We start from the raw sequence: 17,159 nt of genomic DNA on the forward strand, positions 1-17,159 counted from the left end.
GGTAATCAACAGATAAATGACCAAAGAAAGTACTTTCTTCTTTGCTTTTTAGAACTGAAATTAAACAAGCTCTGTTTGTCTGCTTTCGCCTTCAAAGGTCTAAAGCCAACACTTAGTCAAAGGGAAGGATTTTTATCCATTGAGCTGATAAGGTAGTAGGTAGTTATTCTACAAACATGTTATCCCCATTTCTTTTGTCAGTATCAATAGTATTAAATTCTGGTGATATAGAACTCCAGGGCTGGTTTGAAGCTTGATCAATATTGAACCACATCTTTTTTATCTGAGGGAGTCCTGTAAAATGCTTAGAGACTGGTTGCTAGTAGAATAGCCTGGTTTTTTCTGTTGCTGTACTAGTAACTTTTGTTATTCTATAACAGCATTGCTCATTAATTTAACAATTAATTTTAATGAAAAAATCTGTAATTATTTCAGCCTATAGTTAATTCTGATTAATGCCTTTCTGGATCTTTGTTTTTTGGAAAGGGGTAAGAAGAGGCTGAAGAACGTTACTTAAACCGGATCTGTCATCTGTATTTGTTTTAAGTGGCACCCTAGTGATTTGAGTAGGATGGTAAACATACATTTGGATTGTGGATCTGGGCCATGGATTCTCAACATTTTAAACTAAACTAGATTGGGTTTTTTTATTAACTGCCATATTGCAGTAGCTCTCCTCTGTGCTGTCCCACCAGCCTCTTAGAAATTTGGTAAAAAACGTGTTTTCACCTATCACTTTTCATTGCAGTCAGGAAGTTTCTGTGGTCTGGTGTTGTGTTGGGGTGAACCTCTCCAGTCCTTGCTTTCCTGTCTGTGTCTTTGTTTCACAAATGATGTCAGATGAGCTTTGGAAATGCCACTCATGGGTTGTTGGTGTCAAAAAGTCAGGAGGAAGCATAAAATGTCGGCCCAATTAAGATTATTAATAATCAATCTTAATTGATTTGCCAAAGCTGCAGGTGATGCAAATTTAACAAAAGTCAGACAGTCTTGTAGGATTGTTAAAAAGATACCTTGTTCTTCTTCTACCCAGTATTTCTTTGTAAAATTTATGCTCACAAAGTTACAGTGTTAATGACATTAAGGTAAGGTGGAAGTCATGTCTGTCCCTGTTTTCTCTCACTTGCTCTTACTGTCAATAAGCAGATGAAGGAAATTGAATTGCAGCTCTGTCCCTGTTGGAGTAGTTCTCATTCTCCTCCCCATTTTCTTTCTGCATTGCCCAGTTTGTTTCTGGAAATTACTTTTTCATCCTCAGTTGCACGTTATCCTACCACTCTTTGGCACTGAGTCGAGGCTCTTCCTGTTAGGATTTCATTTCCATTTTAAGGCATCACTACAGCAGTGTTTGCTGTGGGAGGAGGGCTTGCTGTGATTTCCATGTGAGCCTGCTCATTGATTTGGTAAGGAAACTCACCGACAAATGGCACAGTGTGTTGTTCCTTCAGGAAGCCCTGCAGAGCAAGAACAGTGCATGTACAGTGTTCAGAACTTCTTCTGGGGGCTGGAGGAAAAAGCAGTGCCTGTTGGGTTTCCTTTCCAGTCTCTGTAGTGTTTCTGAATTTTAGCAGATGGATCTGTAGTCCTGTCCTTAGGTAGAATGCATCATCTGATGCCTAGAGGGGTAGGACTGCATGGCTACTTTATACATTTGTGCTGTTTCCCCAGGGATGCTGAGCAAGTCCCATTGTTGTAAACAATGGCAGAGTACAGCCAGTGTAAGTTTGTTCTAGCAAGGAACTGGGTGGTTCTGTGCCACAAGCCTTGCTGGGCACAACTTCAAGGCTGGAATCCTTATGATTGCCAGTTGGGGTGGGGTCAGTCATTTGGGGGTAATAGATAAGGCAAGGTGAAAAGGACAAGAAAAAACAGCTTAAATGATGACAACCTTGTGTTGTACAATGGTTTTAGTCTCAACAAATGACTGTTGTTAATTTATATTTCCAGTGTAGTTGTGATGACATGACTATTGTCTGTATTGGACTTCTGTGATTTCCTTCATAGCAGTCCTGTGACACCTGTGATGTGAAGGGCAGTCGTATTCACTCACTGGTGTACAGGTACAGAGATAATTACTTATTTACAATCACTGCAGTGTGCATCTCTGTTAGCTATAATTAGCCTCATACTGATGAATAGGCAAGTTATTTGCTTCAGAGATTCATACACAGCCTCATTCTCCTAACTTTGAGTTGCCAGTCATTATCTACTTCTAGTTATTTCAGTCATTTTTAATGTTTCATCCTAGCAATATGTTAATTCCATTTTGTCCAGTTTTCCTTTGTTCAAAATCACTGTAATCACTGGCCTCATCTATCACCTCCTGCACAGCACAAATTCACTTCTATTTCCTACTTATGGCTCTGGCCTTTGTTTGCCTACATGGAGGAATGCCAGTCTGTGTTTCCCTTCTTGTTGTAAACAGGAATGTTTTAAGAGGAAAGAGCCTTAATAAGCTAATAGGAGGAAAGGGCATGAGGGAATAGATGTGGAAAGGTGAAGTTAATTACCTTATGAATCAATGAGTTCTAAAGATGAGGAATTTATTATTGTTATTATTATCTGGATAACTAATCTGTAAGTAGGAAGTACCACCAGCTTCTGTAGTATATGGAGACAGTCTGGTGTTCTTAGAACAAACCTAGCAGCCAATCAGTATCAAAAGCCAATGTACCAAGTTTCATAATTTTAGAATGCATTTCATTGTTTCAGCGTTCTTTAGCAAATATGAAAGCATAAACTGCTTTTAGGTTTTGGGGGCTTTATGTCACTTTGTGGCTTCTTGTCCTAGATTTTCTAGCATATAGATAAATGATAAATTAACAGGGAGGAGGCCACTGCACAAAATACTGATTTTACAGATATGTCTACAGAAAAGGTTATATTTCACCTTAATCTTCTTATAGACTTTCCCCCCTTTTTATTCTTTATAATACAGACACATCTCACATATTTTGTGAGAACTTTATCTATCTTAGGACACCATTTCTTACTGCCCTTGCAGACCTGAAAGACCAAACTGAGAGGAAGATGGAAGGCAGTACCTAATATTTCTAAAATACAGTTGAGAACATACAGTAGTCTAAATGCTATTGATTTGTCCTCTCAACAGATTCAAAGGAATGCCAGAAAAAAATAGTGAAGCTGCAGATAGTTCTTCCAATTGTTTTTGCTTGGGAAGAAGAAAAAATTAAAGCCTGTTTGAAAAGTTGAAAAAGGTCTTTTGTCTGGCAATGGAAAATAGGGATGTGATGTTGTGATGCTGAATAGTGGTCTTTAAGGAAGTTGTATTGTAAAGAGGTTTGAAAATGCAGTCAAGGCAGCTTAAATGTTTTGAAAGGTAGTTGGAAGCAATGAATTGTGAAATGGTAACATTTGGGGTGCATGGGAAGGGCTTTGCTGCAGTGCTCTGAATGCAGTGAGCAGAATTTATTGCCATTTTCAAGGCAAAAGGAGGTGCTGTAATGACCAAGATGTGAGCTGTTAGATGGGACAAGTGCAGTGGGAAGGTGGGTGTGAAAGAGAGACACATTCAGCATGACTTCAGAAGAAACTGGAGAGATCCAGATCAGTGAGATGCTGGGCTGTAGAACAGTGATGTTGGCCCACAGTAATCATGAAAGAGATACTTAAGAGGTTTAGAGGAAGAGCTTTAAGAGCTCTCTTTGTTGCCAGCAGACAGCTGGGATTTTACAGGAAAGTATTGTATGGCTTTGAATTTGGACAGCCAAATTTCTCATTTCATCATTTGCTATGCTCTGCTTAGGACTGAGAGCTTTTTCCACAAAAATGTCTCATGAATAGGACTAAGACTGTAAGTTTTAACCAAGTTTTTTGTATGAAATATATTACTTGGAAAACACCATTAAATCAAAGAGGTCTCGGCCCAAAGCAAGGCAAAGTGCAGCTGGGTACAGAACAGTACCATGCCTGCTGGCAAGAGAATGGCTGTTCTAAAATCAGATGGGAAACAACACCTCTTAACTTTTTTTTCTCAAGTGTTTTGAAGCTTTACAAACAATTTGTATGTACCAGATTTCAAGAATGCTCCTATTTAGTGCAGTTGCAGTAGTGAGGTATCCTTCAATTAAATACATGGCTATATGCTGAGCAGAAAAGAAGCATTTACTGTAAAATACACTCTGTGTTTCTAAATAATCCCTTTTGAAGAATAAAAGTATGCCAAATCAGCAAGCAAAATTCAGAAAGTAGAAAATTATGTTCGTTGTTCTGTTATCTCAGCTCTCAGTGTAATTTATGAGTACCTAAGAACAATTTGTTGATTGAAATGGATTTTTGCTATTTCAGTTATGTAATTATGGGAATGCCCTTGAATTATTTTTTGCCAGCTAAAAACCCCTTTAATGTTTAATAATAATAATAATGATAATAATAATAAGCTGTGTGGTAGAAAACAGAAAATAGAAAGTTCAAAGCTGAATCTCAGTACCGTTCGTTCTGTAAAGCAAATTGTTAAAATCATTTTTGTAACACCTAAATCTTGTTCTTCTTTCAGATGAATGTGTGTAGGCTACGTTTAACAGTGCCACCTGATGAAGTGCCACAGCCTGAACAGGGACCAAAGGAAACCGAGAGAAAGAAAAGTGTAAGTTTTAAAAATCACAGTTAAATTCTCTGTAAATAAGAAGTAAACATTGCCCTCCATAGATGTTGATATTTGTTGTTTTAGCAGCCCAAAGCCCGGTCATCTTAGAAGATTTAAGAACATGTGGAAGGCCATCAAGTTGGGTGTGAGCTTTGAGTCTAAACTGTGGAATTAGGGATGGCAAAACTGCGTGCAAAATAGAACAATGGTAGAGGATCAACAGAGATTGTAGATGATTTGTGACTGAGATACCTTTAAAACTTGATTATTTCATATTTATGTATCAAAGAGCAGGAAACTGCTACTAGGAACATGGTCCTGTATTAAACAGGATCTTGATCAGGATACTCTTGATCCTAAAAGAGCACTTTATATTTCATGTGCACGATTTCAGCATTAATGTAGTTGGTGTGCTGGGGACGGTTGATGTTTGTGTGTGCCAGCTAATTTCAGTAAAGGGTGATGTACAAATAAGAAATTAAAGAATTCAGGATTGTTCTGAAGGAAAGCGATTTTGAAGGTCATGTGCTCAAAAGAGTTCAGAAGGCCATTTGTTTTGCAGAAGTGCACACAGAAAAAAAAATTTACAATCTCCTTTGGTGCAGAACTTGTTCTATAACAACTGTTCACTGCAAGAGACGATGTTTAATTAGTCTTAAGGATGAAGACTAAAAAGTGAAGCTGGAGGGCTCCACAACTTCATCACATTTATGCTCTGATAAACCAAAATTAAACTAGTTGATGAAGTTTGCTAGACTCAATGTCTGACAATAGGAAGTATGACAACAGAAAGACAATAATGGGGTTTAGTAGAAATAATTTCTTATGAGATAATTAAAGGCAAAAATTACTGTGAAAGGCATTCTAAGCAATAAAAATAATTGCAAAGTAAAATTCTCAAGATAAGGATAGCTTATCAGTTGTTTTTTGTCCTGGAATCTTTTGCACACTCAGGTTTTCATACACTGGTCTAGCAGAGTAGTTGGTTCTTCAGTATCTAGAAATGTTACTTACAGAATAGTTTAAATAGACCTTAATGCAAACTATATTTGGGCTACCATTAAATAGTAATAATTAATTTTGTACAGAGGTGTTTAGGTGTAGCACTTAGAGTAACTTCTCTGTCAGTCTCTTGTCATCTTTTAGGAGATTGCAGCAACCCTCAGACTGGCCTAAGTTTATGGGCCCATTGCCCTAAGAGGAATCCGAGTTTGCTTTTGAGGAGGATAGGTATTTACTCATGCCTTACTCACTTTATGGTTCTGAGTAATGTGATAATGAGAAAGAATTGTTAAGGGCTAGGGCTGGACAATTTGTAGTGACTTTCTTATGTAACCAATGTTTTTCTCTGTGGTACCATGTATTTAATGAGCTGCTGTTTTCCCCAAAATACAAGTAAAGGCAAGTGGGTTTTATATCAGAGAATGTTAAGGAGAGGATATGAAGATAAAAAATACATTATTTGATTGTATGTGCAAAACAGTGATGTTTAAGTGATGGGTTCTTAAAGCTGAGATCAGAAAAAACCATATGCAATTGTAAGTATTGTATGTTCTGAGTAGTTTCTAAAGTTTAGTACTTTGAGACAATTGAAAGAATTAAGAGTTAGGCTTCAGAGCTAGGTGGGATCTATTCAGCCAATTTCATAGCAATTAAAAAACACAGAGGAATTGTGCCAACTACTTGTGTTTTATAATTTCTGTGTGATGAAGAAAAATAGCCATGGTGTATGGAAGCAGCTAGAAAAAAATCACTGCTCATGAACTGTTTTTTCCTCATGTCTCTAAAGTCAGACAGCAGTGTATTACCTGTAGATTTTTATTGTCTGTGTCATCAATTGCTTTGTGTATTTGAATTAGTTATACAGTAACTTACAGTGCACAAATGCCTCATGATTAGTCATGTGATGCTTTTACTGCACAGTTTAATTAAAAAAAACCTACCTAAAAACAGTAATAATGTATCTGCTGATCACTTGTTTTCAGCTGACTTTATGTTAATAAAATAGCTTAAAGTACTTTGAGAACAAATTTTACAAATATTAGATAATCCTTACACAGTCCTGTGAAAACTGTGCCCCTTTTTGGAAATTGGGATCATAGTAATTAGGGAACTGCTCTGTTTTCTACCTTGCACTTTACAATTTAAGGTCAAAAAATCCAGCTTCAGCAAGAATCAAATTTAATATCAGATCCCTTGATGGAATCTAGTGTTCTGTGCTGACTTTAACTGCTGACTCCTAAGAAAACGGGAACATGAAAAATGCTTTTGGTATTTACAATACATTAATGTGACTTACAGAAATGAACTGCAGGGGTAATCTGTGGGATTGCACAGTTTTTGCTGGAGTTCTCAGCCAAGTCAGGCGGTCAGAGCCTGGCTGCAGGTGCTCTCCTGTTTGGGCAGGACAAGTCTCTGCCTCTGCTGCTGAGGGAGGAGAGAAAAGACCTTGCAGTGTCGGAGGGAATGCCAGAAAACTATAAATACACCATGGCGTGACATTTGGTTGTAATCTCCTCTTTGAAATCTTTCATTAGAAGGAGGTGATTTTGAGCTGCCCTAATGTGACATGGTGCTGGCTCACTGTGTTTGTTACTTCTCTGCATCTCTCAGGCTCAGTACCATTAAGAGGTGTTTCAGTTCAGAATCAGGAACTACACAGCAGCCCTTGCTAGTGCTGATCCTCCCAATAACTTGTTTTGCTGCTTGATGTCAGACCAGAAGGAATTCTTTATCAGTTCTGTTGGTAGCTCTTTCCTTAGCCTTTTTCATTGGAGTCCAAACTTGGCAGGAAATTTATGCTGTATTTCATTCAATCTGTATCAGTGCAGTAAGTTTCTAGATTAACTTTTTTACTGCTATGCATCCATTGAATAAAAATGAACGTGTAAGAGATTAAAAATGAAATTATGGATCTGGGTGGTTTTGTTGCAAGAAAATTGCTGCAGGCAATACTGTACTAGGGTGGCCTCTCCCTGCATTTTGTGACAGGCTGGCAGATGGTACAGAGCTAGAAACTGATCTCAAAACTGAAGGGGGAGTGAGTTTGTGTCAGGTTGAATTTTTTATACTCATTTTTAGGATATGAGACTCTGAAAGAAGCATATGAGAACTTAACCCACAGGTAGAGGCTGGTTGGTTGGGTTGTTTGAATTTTTTGTACTTTAGGTAGAGAGAATCAAAACTATTCTGATTCTGTTCCATTATTCCTGTCCATGATAGACAATGGGTGACAGTAGTGTGAGGCTGTTTACTTCACCATGAAGTACAAAGGAATGTTGTGCTTGGCAGATTGTATGCAAAATCTGCATATCCTGAAGCCTCTCTTGTCTTGCATAATAAAGGGCTACCAGACAATTGTATTGTCCCTCTTTGGGATTGGGCTTGTTTTAGCCATCAGTCTCTTTCTTCACTGTCATGGTTAAATTTGGAAGTGTCATTGGAAGCTGCAGCTAAGCTTTTGAGGGCAGAATGTGAAGATATGTATAGACAGACATTTCTTTTTCATTTGGATCCATGGACAAGAGAATGAAAATGAGATAACACTCTGGAAATTTGTGTCACTTTACTATCTGTGGCTTTCAGCCAAGTTTGAGCAGTGTTTAGTCTTAAACCGAGGTTGGTACTTTGGCTGCATATATCCTCAAACACTTTAATTTTCTTGGTTTTTTTAAACATCACAACTAAGAACTGGAATTCTTTTTACTTCCTAAACAAGAATACAGAAGCATGGCAAATTTTCTTTTTCCCAGCAAAAAAAAAGTAGGCTGTAAAGAAGCCAGAAGGGGAATTTGCTCCTGTACATCATGGTGAGAATCAAACAGAAACTTTTGTCAGGCTTGGTTCAAGAATATGAGTTCAGGGAGTGGGGCTGTGGTGCACGTGGAATCTAGGACAGCTATTTTCTCTGCTGCTGCCAGCCCACTCCTGTCAGCAGAGCAGAACTTGTACCTGAAAAAATGTGGTTCATCTGCTACAGGTGATGTTACTGTTTCTCAGCCTCTCCAGCACTGGTCCCTTGATTTTTGACTCAGACTAATTAAGCAACACCTTTGTTAAAAAGAGCACTACATTAAAAATACAGAAAGAATTCTGCTGACTTCTGAGTTTACTGCTGTATTTGTTGTATCTTAGCTTCCTAATGTGTAAACACAGGCATTCTGTGTACAGATTTCAGGGGTTAGATATCACTTTGTATAATGTCTGGCACTTCTCTTTTGAGATGGACACCTAAATTCAGCACCCAAGGAGCTTCAAAGTTGGAAAGTGTTCGGTGATGCTTCTTGCATTCTTCATGAATTTAAGAACACTCATGTCTGTTATGGCATGTTTTCCCTATTGTAATACCACTTTAATGTAAAACATTCCTAATTGTAACATGATTTATATGGGCTGTTGAGGAATATGAAAGGACATAAAAACAGAGCTACCGTTTGTCAGAGCACAGTAACTTTTCCTGGTGAGCTCAATGTTATAAATGTGTCATTTTACTGAATAGAAAATATGTAACCTCAGTAACAACATGAATATTCTTGTTCCTTGTGTAACTAGTGAACAGGTAAAAGATAACTGGATGTTTTAGAAATGTCTGGAATGTGGCTGTTAAGGGAAAGATAAAGCCTTGCTTGACTGATATAATTCTTGTTTACAGTTTTTTGATGGTGTAGGTAAACAGAAGATCATGAGTCAGGAAAATTTTAAGGCCACAGGGATACTTAACACAGACTTGAGTTAAGTAATACATTAGATGTCCTTTTTTCTCAAAAAAGATGTGTCTTCTGTGCTTTTGCTTTCAATTTTGGGCCAGGGAGTACAATATATAAGCCCATCTGACTTGCATTTATAAAACTGGTAGATTAGGAAGCAGACCATCCCTCAGTGTTATTTATGTAATGCAAATAAACCATGGGCCATTGAAAAAACAGCTAAAAACTTAAATTCAGGGTTTAGGTTTGTAATGTCTTCGTCTCTTTCATGCTACTTGTGCTGCCTCCTTGGACAGAGACATAAACAGGATGCATGGTAATTATCAAAACTTTTGCAACCTTGGCGTGTAGGCTTCTGTTTTAAATATTTATTAGTTAGGTGCAGACAGTCTGTGTTTCTTTGGTGCATTCTGTGTGAGCACACCAAGTGCAGCTGTCACAGACAGGACACGTTCCTGCAGGCTGATCATCCTCAGCACGTGTCCTTGCTGTCACCTTGGGCTCTCGTAGAACTGACTGTAGGTGCAAAGAAATATTCACAAACTGGTTAAGCTATCTCTGCCTTTTTAGATCATTAGCTCACATTAGAAGGGATTTGGCTGATATTTTGACCTTAAACAGCAATGGTTGATTAATCTAATGAATCCTTCCATCTTAAAGCACTATTCTGGTTAGCTTTACAGTATTTACTTGCTCCTAAATTCTTGCATGTATTTACTTACACTGTTATCTTCACTGAGATGCCTCACTGCAGATAAGAGTGAAGACCATTGAGGACCTCCTTGGAAAAATATCTGAGTTCTGGGAGTGGGTATGTATGGGACACAGAGGAAAATAATGGGAAGTATTTGACTTTAATACTGTTACGTAGTTCTTGAGCATGTGGAAAATCCAGGATTTGTGAAAGAGGAAGCATGGCAGAGAGGATGTATCAGAGAAAGAAATGAGAACAAGGCAAAAATGGAAAAACAGTGAAGGGAGAATAATAAACAAAGGTGGATAAAGTAGAGGAGGCAGACTGGCAGAAGTACACCCAGTGCATGCTTACTGCTGCAGCTCTGTGGAGATATTTGAGAACTGAGCTACTCAGCAAGGCCTCCTTTAGAGGCAAAGCTGTGTTGAAAAAGTAGTCAATAAACAAAGCAACCATCTCAGCCCTGCATTCAGAGGAGTTTTCTGATTGTAACCTTTCTCCTAAGAGGAGACTGCATCAGGTGAGCCCTTTTTTGGGCTATTTATACAGAACCCTGAAACTAGTGGTCACTGAGAAGAAATTCAGAGTTACTAAACAGAAAAGGGTGAGTAGAAGGATAAGCATGGCTAGAATAGAACAGCAATGAAAAAGGTTAAGGAAACATGAGACCGGTTACTTGTGTAGCTGTTGGCTCACACACCTTTAAAACAAGCAAGAGCTGAAATTTTAACAGGCACTTGTCTGGGGATTGTGATACAAAGGAAGAATAAGGAGAGGGTAAAAACAATATCCTGTATTTTAAGTAGCTCATGGAACTGGAACAGTCAACAGATGATGGAGAGTCCTTTAATCTTCTGAAAGAGAAGTAACAAAGGCATCTTAGGAGGCTTGTCCACATACAGATAACAGGCAAGTTTAGCATTGTTGCAAGAGACATGTAACCAGTCTGCCTTTGTGTGTACCTAATCCTGCATGTACTGTCCATTATAATGGAAATTTAAGTGTCTGTTCATCTCTGAAATACATATGTAAGTGCCATGGGTGATTCTCCAGCTGCAAACCCATTGGTCTGAATTTGTAGGTCTTTCCTGGGGAGTGGGGAGGCTGGGAGAGGAGGCATCCTTCAAAGCATTCCTTAGGAATGTGTTCATAATCTAAAAATAAGGAACTTGGTCAGAATTTTTATGCCAGAGCTCTGCAAACAGCACTTTAGACAATTCTGCTAATGTTTCAGAGGCACAAAGAACCTTGGTTTTGCTGGCATTCAGCTATTCACCTCATTAAAAATGGGTGATCATGGGCAAAGGGTATGGATTTATGAATTCTGCGTCTGGTGCCTTGGTAACCTCTAAACAATCAAAGTGATTATTCATTCTGTTATCAGGAAGATGGAAACTTGTGTGTAATCCCTTTTTCCAGATGCAGGGGAGGAGCTGCAATGAACTATGAAAGAAACTGTACAGCCCTGGAAGCAAACAAACACAAAATAATTTTGAGTCATGTCCCCATCTGGTTTCTGTATTTCTCTATTTCTAAGTATGAGGTGTAGAACTTTTGTTTGTGCACATCCAAACAGCAAAACAAAACCCCCAATAATACATAATTATGAAACATCTCATTTTGAGGATATGAAGCTTTTCATATAATGTTTTCAAAGTGCAAAATTACATCATGTATAGGTAGGGCTGGTTGCCCAATGTTTTCTTCATTAAGTGGTTTTAAAGCTTTCTTTTCAAATGAAGGCTTACAGCTTTGTTGGTCTATGCCTGAAATGTTCTTTATTGGGTGTCTGCTCTGTGATTGTTCCCCTCCCAGCCCTGCACACACACACCCAGAGCTTCAGCAACATGCTTAAACTATTAATGATGTGATAAAGAAGAGCGTGTAGGATTTACAGTGTTGAGGAAAATCAGTCAGTGCCATGTGGGAAGGACACAATAGAAAACAAATGTCTGTCAATTTTTTAATACAAGTAAGTTTTTCTGTTAATTTCCCCCCTACCTAAAGAAGTATTTATTCTTATATTGCCAGCATAATTGTGTTGGTTTTGCTCCTAAAAACTGAGAGTGCTGCTGCTTTAGGCTGCAGATGGTGTCCTCTCTTCACTGTCATGGTAAGGACTTGAGGTCTCTAGGAGGCAGCTGCAGATGGATATAAGATGCTGAGCTTTGTCTCTTTAAGCCTCTGTTTGGTGTCAAAGAGGGTATTTAGACAATGCTTAGAATAAAAAAACCAAACCATATTCTAAAGTCAATGTAATAAATGTCCTCAAGTGGACCTTTATCTGGTATATCCAGCATAAGAAGTAAGTTCAGTAAAACAATCTATGCCTGATTTTTCTCTAGAACTAACCTTTCAAACACAATGTGCAAAGCTTATCAGTAACAGCTCTGTTTCCAAATTCTGCTTTATCTTCAAGAGAAACAGATATTTTCTCTTTTAAAGAGCACTGCCTAAATGTTTTAATTTCAGTTTCTTAGAACTTTCTATGTTTTTTGAGTAAACTTGTGATTTTTTGTTTCCTGCAGCAGGGAGTTTGGGAAATGAGGGATACTTCTTTGGTTGCAAGAGTTTAGAGGGAACTAGCGACCTGACAGTGTTCTGCAAGAATGCAGAAATGTAGCATCTGGTGGTGAATGAAAATAAGCCAGTTTAACCTTTTCTTACATGCCTTTACCTCTCCTTGTACAAGTCAGCCTGTTGTCTCTAGCTGTGCCTACATGACTTCTATTGAAGGCAGTGGTAATTAGACATCTCTGTATTCTTTATCAATTCTAAGTTGGTCATTGCTCTTTCCTAAAACATGAAGGCTGACTCCAAAATGTTTGGGAGTTAGTGTTGGGAGTTATATGTTACTGTGGTTTTATTTTTTATTTTTTTTTTAATTCTAGTACTGATTTTTTTTTTTGTTTTTAATTTTTAGGAGCTCTACCATGTTCCAAATGGGATGTCTCCAGGGAAGCTCTCTCATGGGATGGTGTATGGTGTTGTGCACCGAACTGACAACAACCATAAGAGAGAAATGGTGGTTTATGGCTGGTCAGCTGATCAGCTGAAAGAGGAGATGAATTACATTAAAGAAGTGAGTTACATTTTGACCTAAAAATTTGTTAAATACCCTTTCCATATATCCATATATTTCCATATACATAGAGCTGTGAGAATATAATGGAATGACTGATATCTAGCCCAACATCTCAGTTTGAACTGAGAGCCTACTCTGAAACTAGAAGCTGGCCTTGGTAGTATTTGAGTTGTGGAAAAAAGCATGCTCTATACCTGGGAACTGTGCTTGCTGTGGAAGAAGCTATGTAAGGAGACACCTGAAAGGATCAAGTCTCTCTCTTCCTCTGCTTCCCCCAACCCCAAAATCCCCAGCTTGGAAAAGGCTTCTAAATTAGGTGACATAGTAAAGTCACTTGGGTACATTTTGGGGCGGCCTCAAAATAGTCAGCCTAATAAGGATCTTTGTACTACTTTCTCTGTGCCTGCTCATTTATCACAGTTGGCAGAAGATCGCCTGAAAAACAAAAAATGCATTTCTGTTCCTGCTTGAAATTTTTCCCTTCTTGAAACTCAGTATCTCTTTGCCCATCAGTCTTTGGCTCTCAGGCTGTGGCAGTAACACCCTAATTACCTCAGGGCAAATCATCTGACCTCTTTCCATCCACCTTCACCGCCCAGGAGGCTGTTGGTCAGAGATTATTGTGTTACACACATTCAAGTGCAAACTGAGTTGATAGAGAAGGGAGGAGCCCTGAGTCAAGGGAGCAGTGCAAAGCACTGTATCATGTGTGCTCCTTGCCTGCCTGCTCTGTGCCTATCAGCACTTGCTTCTCTCCCTGGGTACACCCAGTTTGCCGGCTCTGGTGTTCACCACTCTCAAGCTGAGGTTAGGGACCAGCAGGGTCTGTCAGTGCTGTGGTGCTGCTGAGGCACACAGGCTGCCTTGGCTGCTGCTTTCCTGCCTAGGTATTTTCTGTGCCCTGCTGGGGTGGTGTCAAGGGACAGGTGAATTGGCACACAGCAGGGCCAGCTCCCCAAACTGCACTGTCTGTGGTACCTGGGGATTGCTTGGGCTGGGACCATCTCCCTGCCCTTGTCTGTCCTTTGTGGAGGGACACATCACACCAGGTGAACTGCATGTCTTGCTTGTGCATTCAGGGTACTGATGGTTTCAGGAAAAATGGGAAAGACAGGGGAGGAGACATGCTGGCTTTTGCTCTTCTGTCTTCTGGTGTTCAGCTCTGCTACTTTGTGATCTCTGGTCTGCTAGAGTAGCGTTGTCTTTAAAAGCAGAGCCTTAAACAAGAGTCCTCAGCTTGTGCCATGTATTTGCTGACTCAGACCAAAAATGATGGGCCATGTCAGAGCTGCTGACAGCTTCCTCTGCCTGAGTCAAATCTTGCAGGAGGGTGTGTGCCTGTGCTTGTGCGTGGGGAGGCACAGGGTGAGCGGTGCTTTCCCGAGGTGCCGGCAGGAGGCAGCTCCCGCCCCTCTTCCCCATCCCAAAGGGATCCCGTGGGTAGGGAGCACTCCCTGCATAGCTCTGGTGGCCAGTGCCCCTCTTTCTGGAAGGCAGGGGGGGATTCTGTGCAGAGCTGCTAAAAACATCTCCTGCTGAAGGTCTGTCCTCACCCTGCTGTGCAGACACAGTAAACTCACTGACCTAAATGATCTGCAATCAGCCTGTGCTTGGTAGAGGTGAGGAAGGGAAAAAAAGAGGTTGAATTATGTAAGCTGTAAGCAAACATGACTGCAGTGGTGTGTAAAGCTAAGCTGGAAGCCAACTTGGGGGGTTTTTGAGAGTTTTTTTTTTTTTCCCTAGAAAGGCAAAGAATAATTTGCATCTATAGTTCTTGAAATCAAATTGAGTTCTCCATTCTTCAAATTTGAAATTGCATTGGTAAATGTAAGCTAGTTTGTTGTTTAGCTAGATATAATTCTAAAAGACTGAAATTGAAAGTATTTATCTGCAAAGGATACCCAGGGGAAACCAACTACTTTTAAAAGTATGGAGGTACACTAAGTCCATGCCTTTTTTTTCAGAAATAAAGCAATATATGATCAAATTAAAATTATTTTTAATTCATTTAGTAATCAGGTTAGAATGACTTAGGGGTATTTAATTGAATTGAATTTATCTAAATTATTAATTTACAAGTGTTTAAGCATGTACAGAGAGGTTTGGAATTTCTCATTATGACAGTTACTTGCATCATCCCTATGTAGACAAGTCTTGAGACTTAAGTTTTTGTCTTTTTCTTGAGAATAAATTGCTGTTATGCAGTGGTAGATTAACAATGGAAATTATGGAAAGTAACAATGAAGAACAGAGAGAAAAAAATCATGTCCTACTATATGAACAGTATAATCCAAAATTTTGATAAAGGCATTTGATTTTTCTGACACCAGGTGAGAGCAACTCTGGAAAAAGTAAGAAAGAAAATGTATGGTGAATATGACGAAATGAAACGAAAAATACAGCAGCTTACAAATGAACTGAAAGTAAGTACCCATTCATTTGCAGGGAAAGCATATGGGAAAAACTGTCCCAGTGTATCTAGAAACTTTTCTTTTGCTTTAGCAGAACAGAACTAATCTCCCAAACTACTCCAATTCACTGGTTTATGTGATATCTGTAGTTTTCTTTTGTTATTTATTTTTCCATCCAGGAAGGGAAAACAGGACAGGGATGCTTTTTCATATGAAATTAATAACTAGCTGGAAATTCTTGGAAATAAAAGAATGATTTTGATACCATTGCTAGTGTGTATTGGTAATTAATGGAGATGGATGTAACAGCTTGCAGTGAATCAAATAAAATTGATAATTAGGAGAAACTGATAACTTGGAATTATTTCAACACTTTGCTCTGTTTTACTGACTCTGTTGTTTAAACATTAAGTAAAAGAAGTAGCAATATTTGTTGGTATTAAAGTGCTAAAAATGACTTACCTTTTGGTTTTTAATGGAACATTTCAATGGTCATTCAATGACCTGTCTTTTTTCTGATATGCTGCTTTAGCAATAAAAGCTGTTGCACTCTGTAAATAGCCTTCATATTAAATTGCTGAGTTGTTTGATCCAAAAAATCCCCCTGAAAACTTGCTTTGAATGTATGTTCAGCATTGATTTTCACAGCCCTGGTTCAGAGGAAGCTTTGGCAATTAAAAGTATTCTAACTTCAAGGGACTGGGACCTTGACTTGTGCCCTTCTGCCATCCTCATTTGGAGGCTGTCAGTTCCCTCCATGCTGTATTAAGTACAAAAATCAGAACTTGCTGTAAACTGGTACTTTCATTCTGTGCAACTGGTCTCAAAAAATAGAAAAAAATATCACCCAGACTTGAGAGGAAGAGAGAAAAAAACCTCAATTTCTGCAAAGTGTGGTAAATAGTCATAATGCTGCCAACAAGACTCACTCTCCCCCCAGCATGCACGTGGTATTGCTGATTCAGGTGCAGCTTTGTTGTCTTTGCTGCTGATCTTTACTGAATGGCAGTGATGATATCCTGCACTTCCAGAACTTCTGTCAGACCAGTAGAAATCCTGCATGAGTCAGAAATTCTTCTTTAATTAAGGGTTTCTGACCAGCTCTGACAGAATATCTAGTTCTCCAGCAAATTAGCAGTTCATGAAGCTTCCTTCTGATATAAATGGCACATTAGGAGACATCCTTCCCTTTTTTTAGTACTCTAGACTGGCTGAAAGGAAGCACAAGTGTTGTTCTTCCTATTAATGTGAGTTTTTTGTTTGGTTGGTTATTTGGGAGCTGATTTTGGTTTTACATGACTGTCGTCTTTTGTGCTATTTCCGAATCCTGTTTAAAATCCTTTCTATACTCTTTGCTTCAGCTTTCAATCACTGTGCTTTTATCTTTCCAATTCCCTGGACAACTTTTTGTTCATAAAGTTTGTTTGAAATTTGCTCTTCCAGTATCCTGTCCTGGGCTTCTTCTCACAAGTTCTTCCCTTGTAACTTTCTTAATCCATCCAAAGCATTTCTGCTTTCATTTGTTTTACACAAGCACACCTTTATGGAAGGTTAACAGTGACTACTTGTCCTCTACTCCCTGTGCTGACCTAATCTGTGTATGGCTTGGTTACTGCACACTTGCCCCCTGGATCAGACCCTGGTGTTCTTCTCTTTT

General features: G+C 38.9%; 1 protein-coding gene across 3 annotated transcripts in view; it reads left to right on the forward strand.

The window, feature by feature from the left end:
* Positions 1-17,159, forward strand: part of MYZAP (myocardial zonula adherens protein) — a 53,020-nt gene that overhangs the window by 1,944 nt on the left and 33,917 nt on the right. For all 3 annotated transcript variants that reach the window (XM_059481839.1, XM_059481838.1, XM_059481840.1), the window contains exons 2-4: positions 4,517-4,606; positions 12,930-13,088; positions 15,422-15,514. In XM_059481839.1, the coding sequence (XP_059337822.1) occupies positions 4,517-4,606; positions 12,930-13,088; positions 15,422-15,514 (342 nt within the window). The remainder of the gene's footprint in view (positions 1-4,516; positions 4,607-12,929; positions 13,089-15,421; positions 15,515-17,159) is intronic.

Source organism: Ammospiza nelsoni, chromosome 14 (genome assembly GCF_027579445.1).
Source record: "Ammospiza nelsoni isolate bAmmNel1 chromosome 14, bAmmNel1.pri, whole genome shotgun sequence".
NCBI classification, from domain to species: domain Eukaryota; kingdom Metazoa; phylum Chordata; class Aves; order Passeriformes; family Passerellidae; genus Ammospiza; species Ammospiza nelsoni.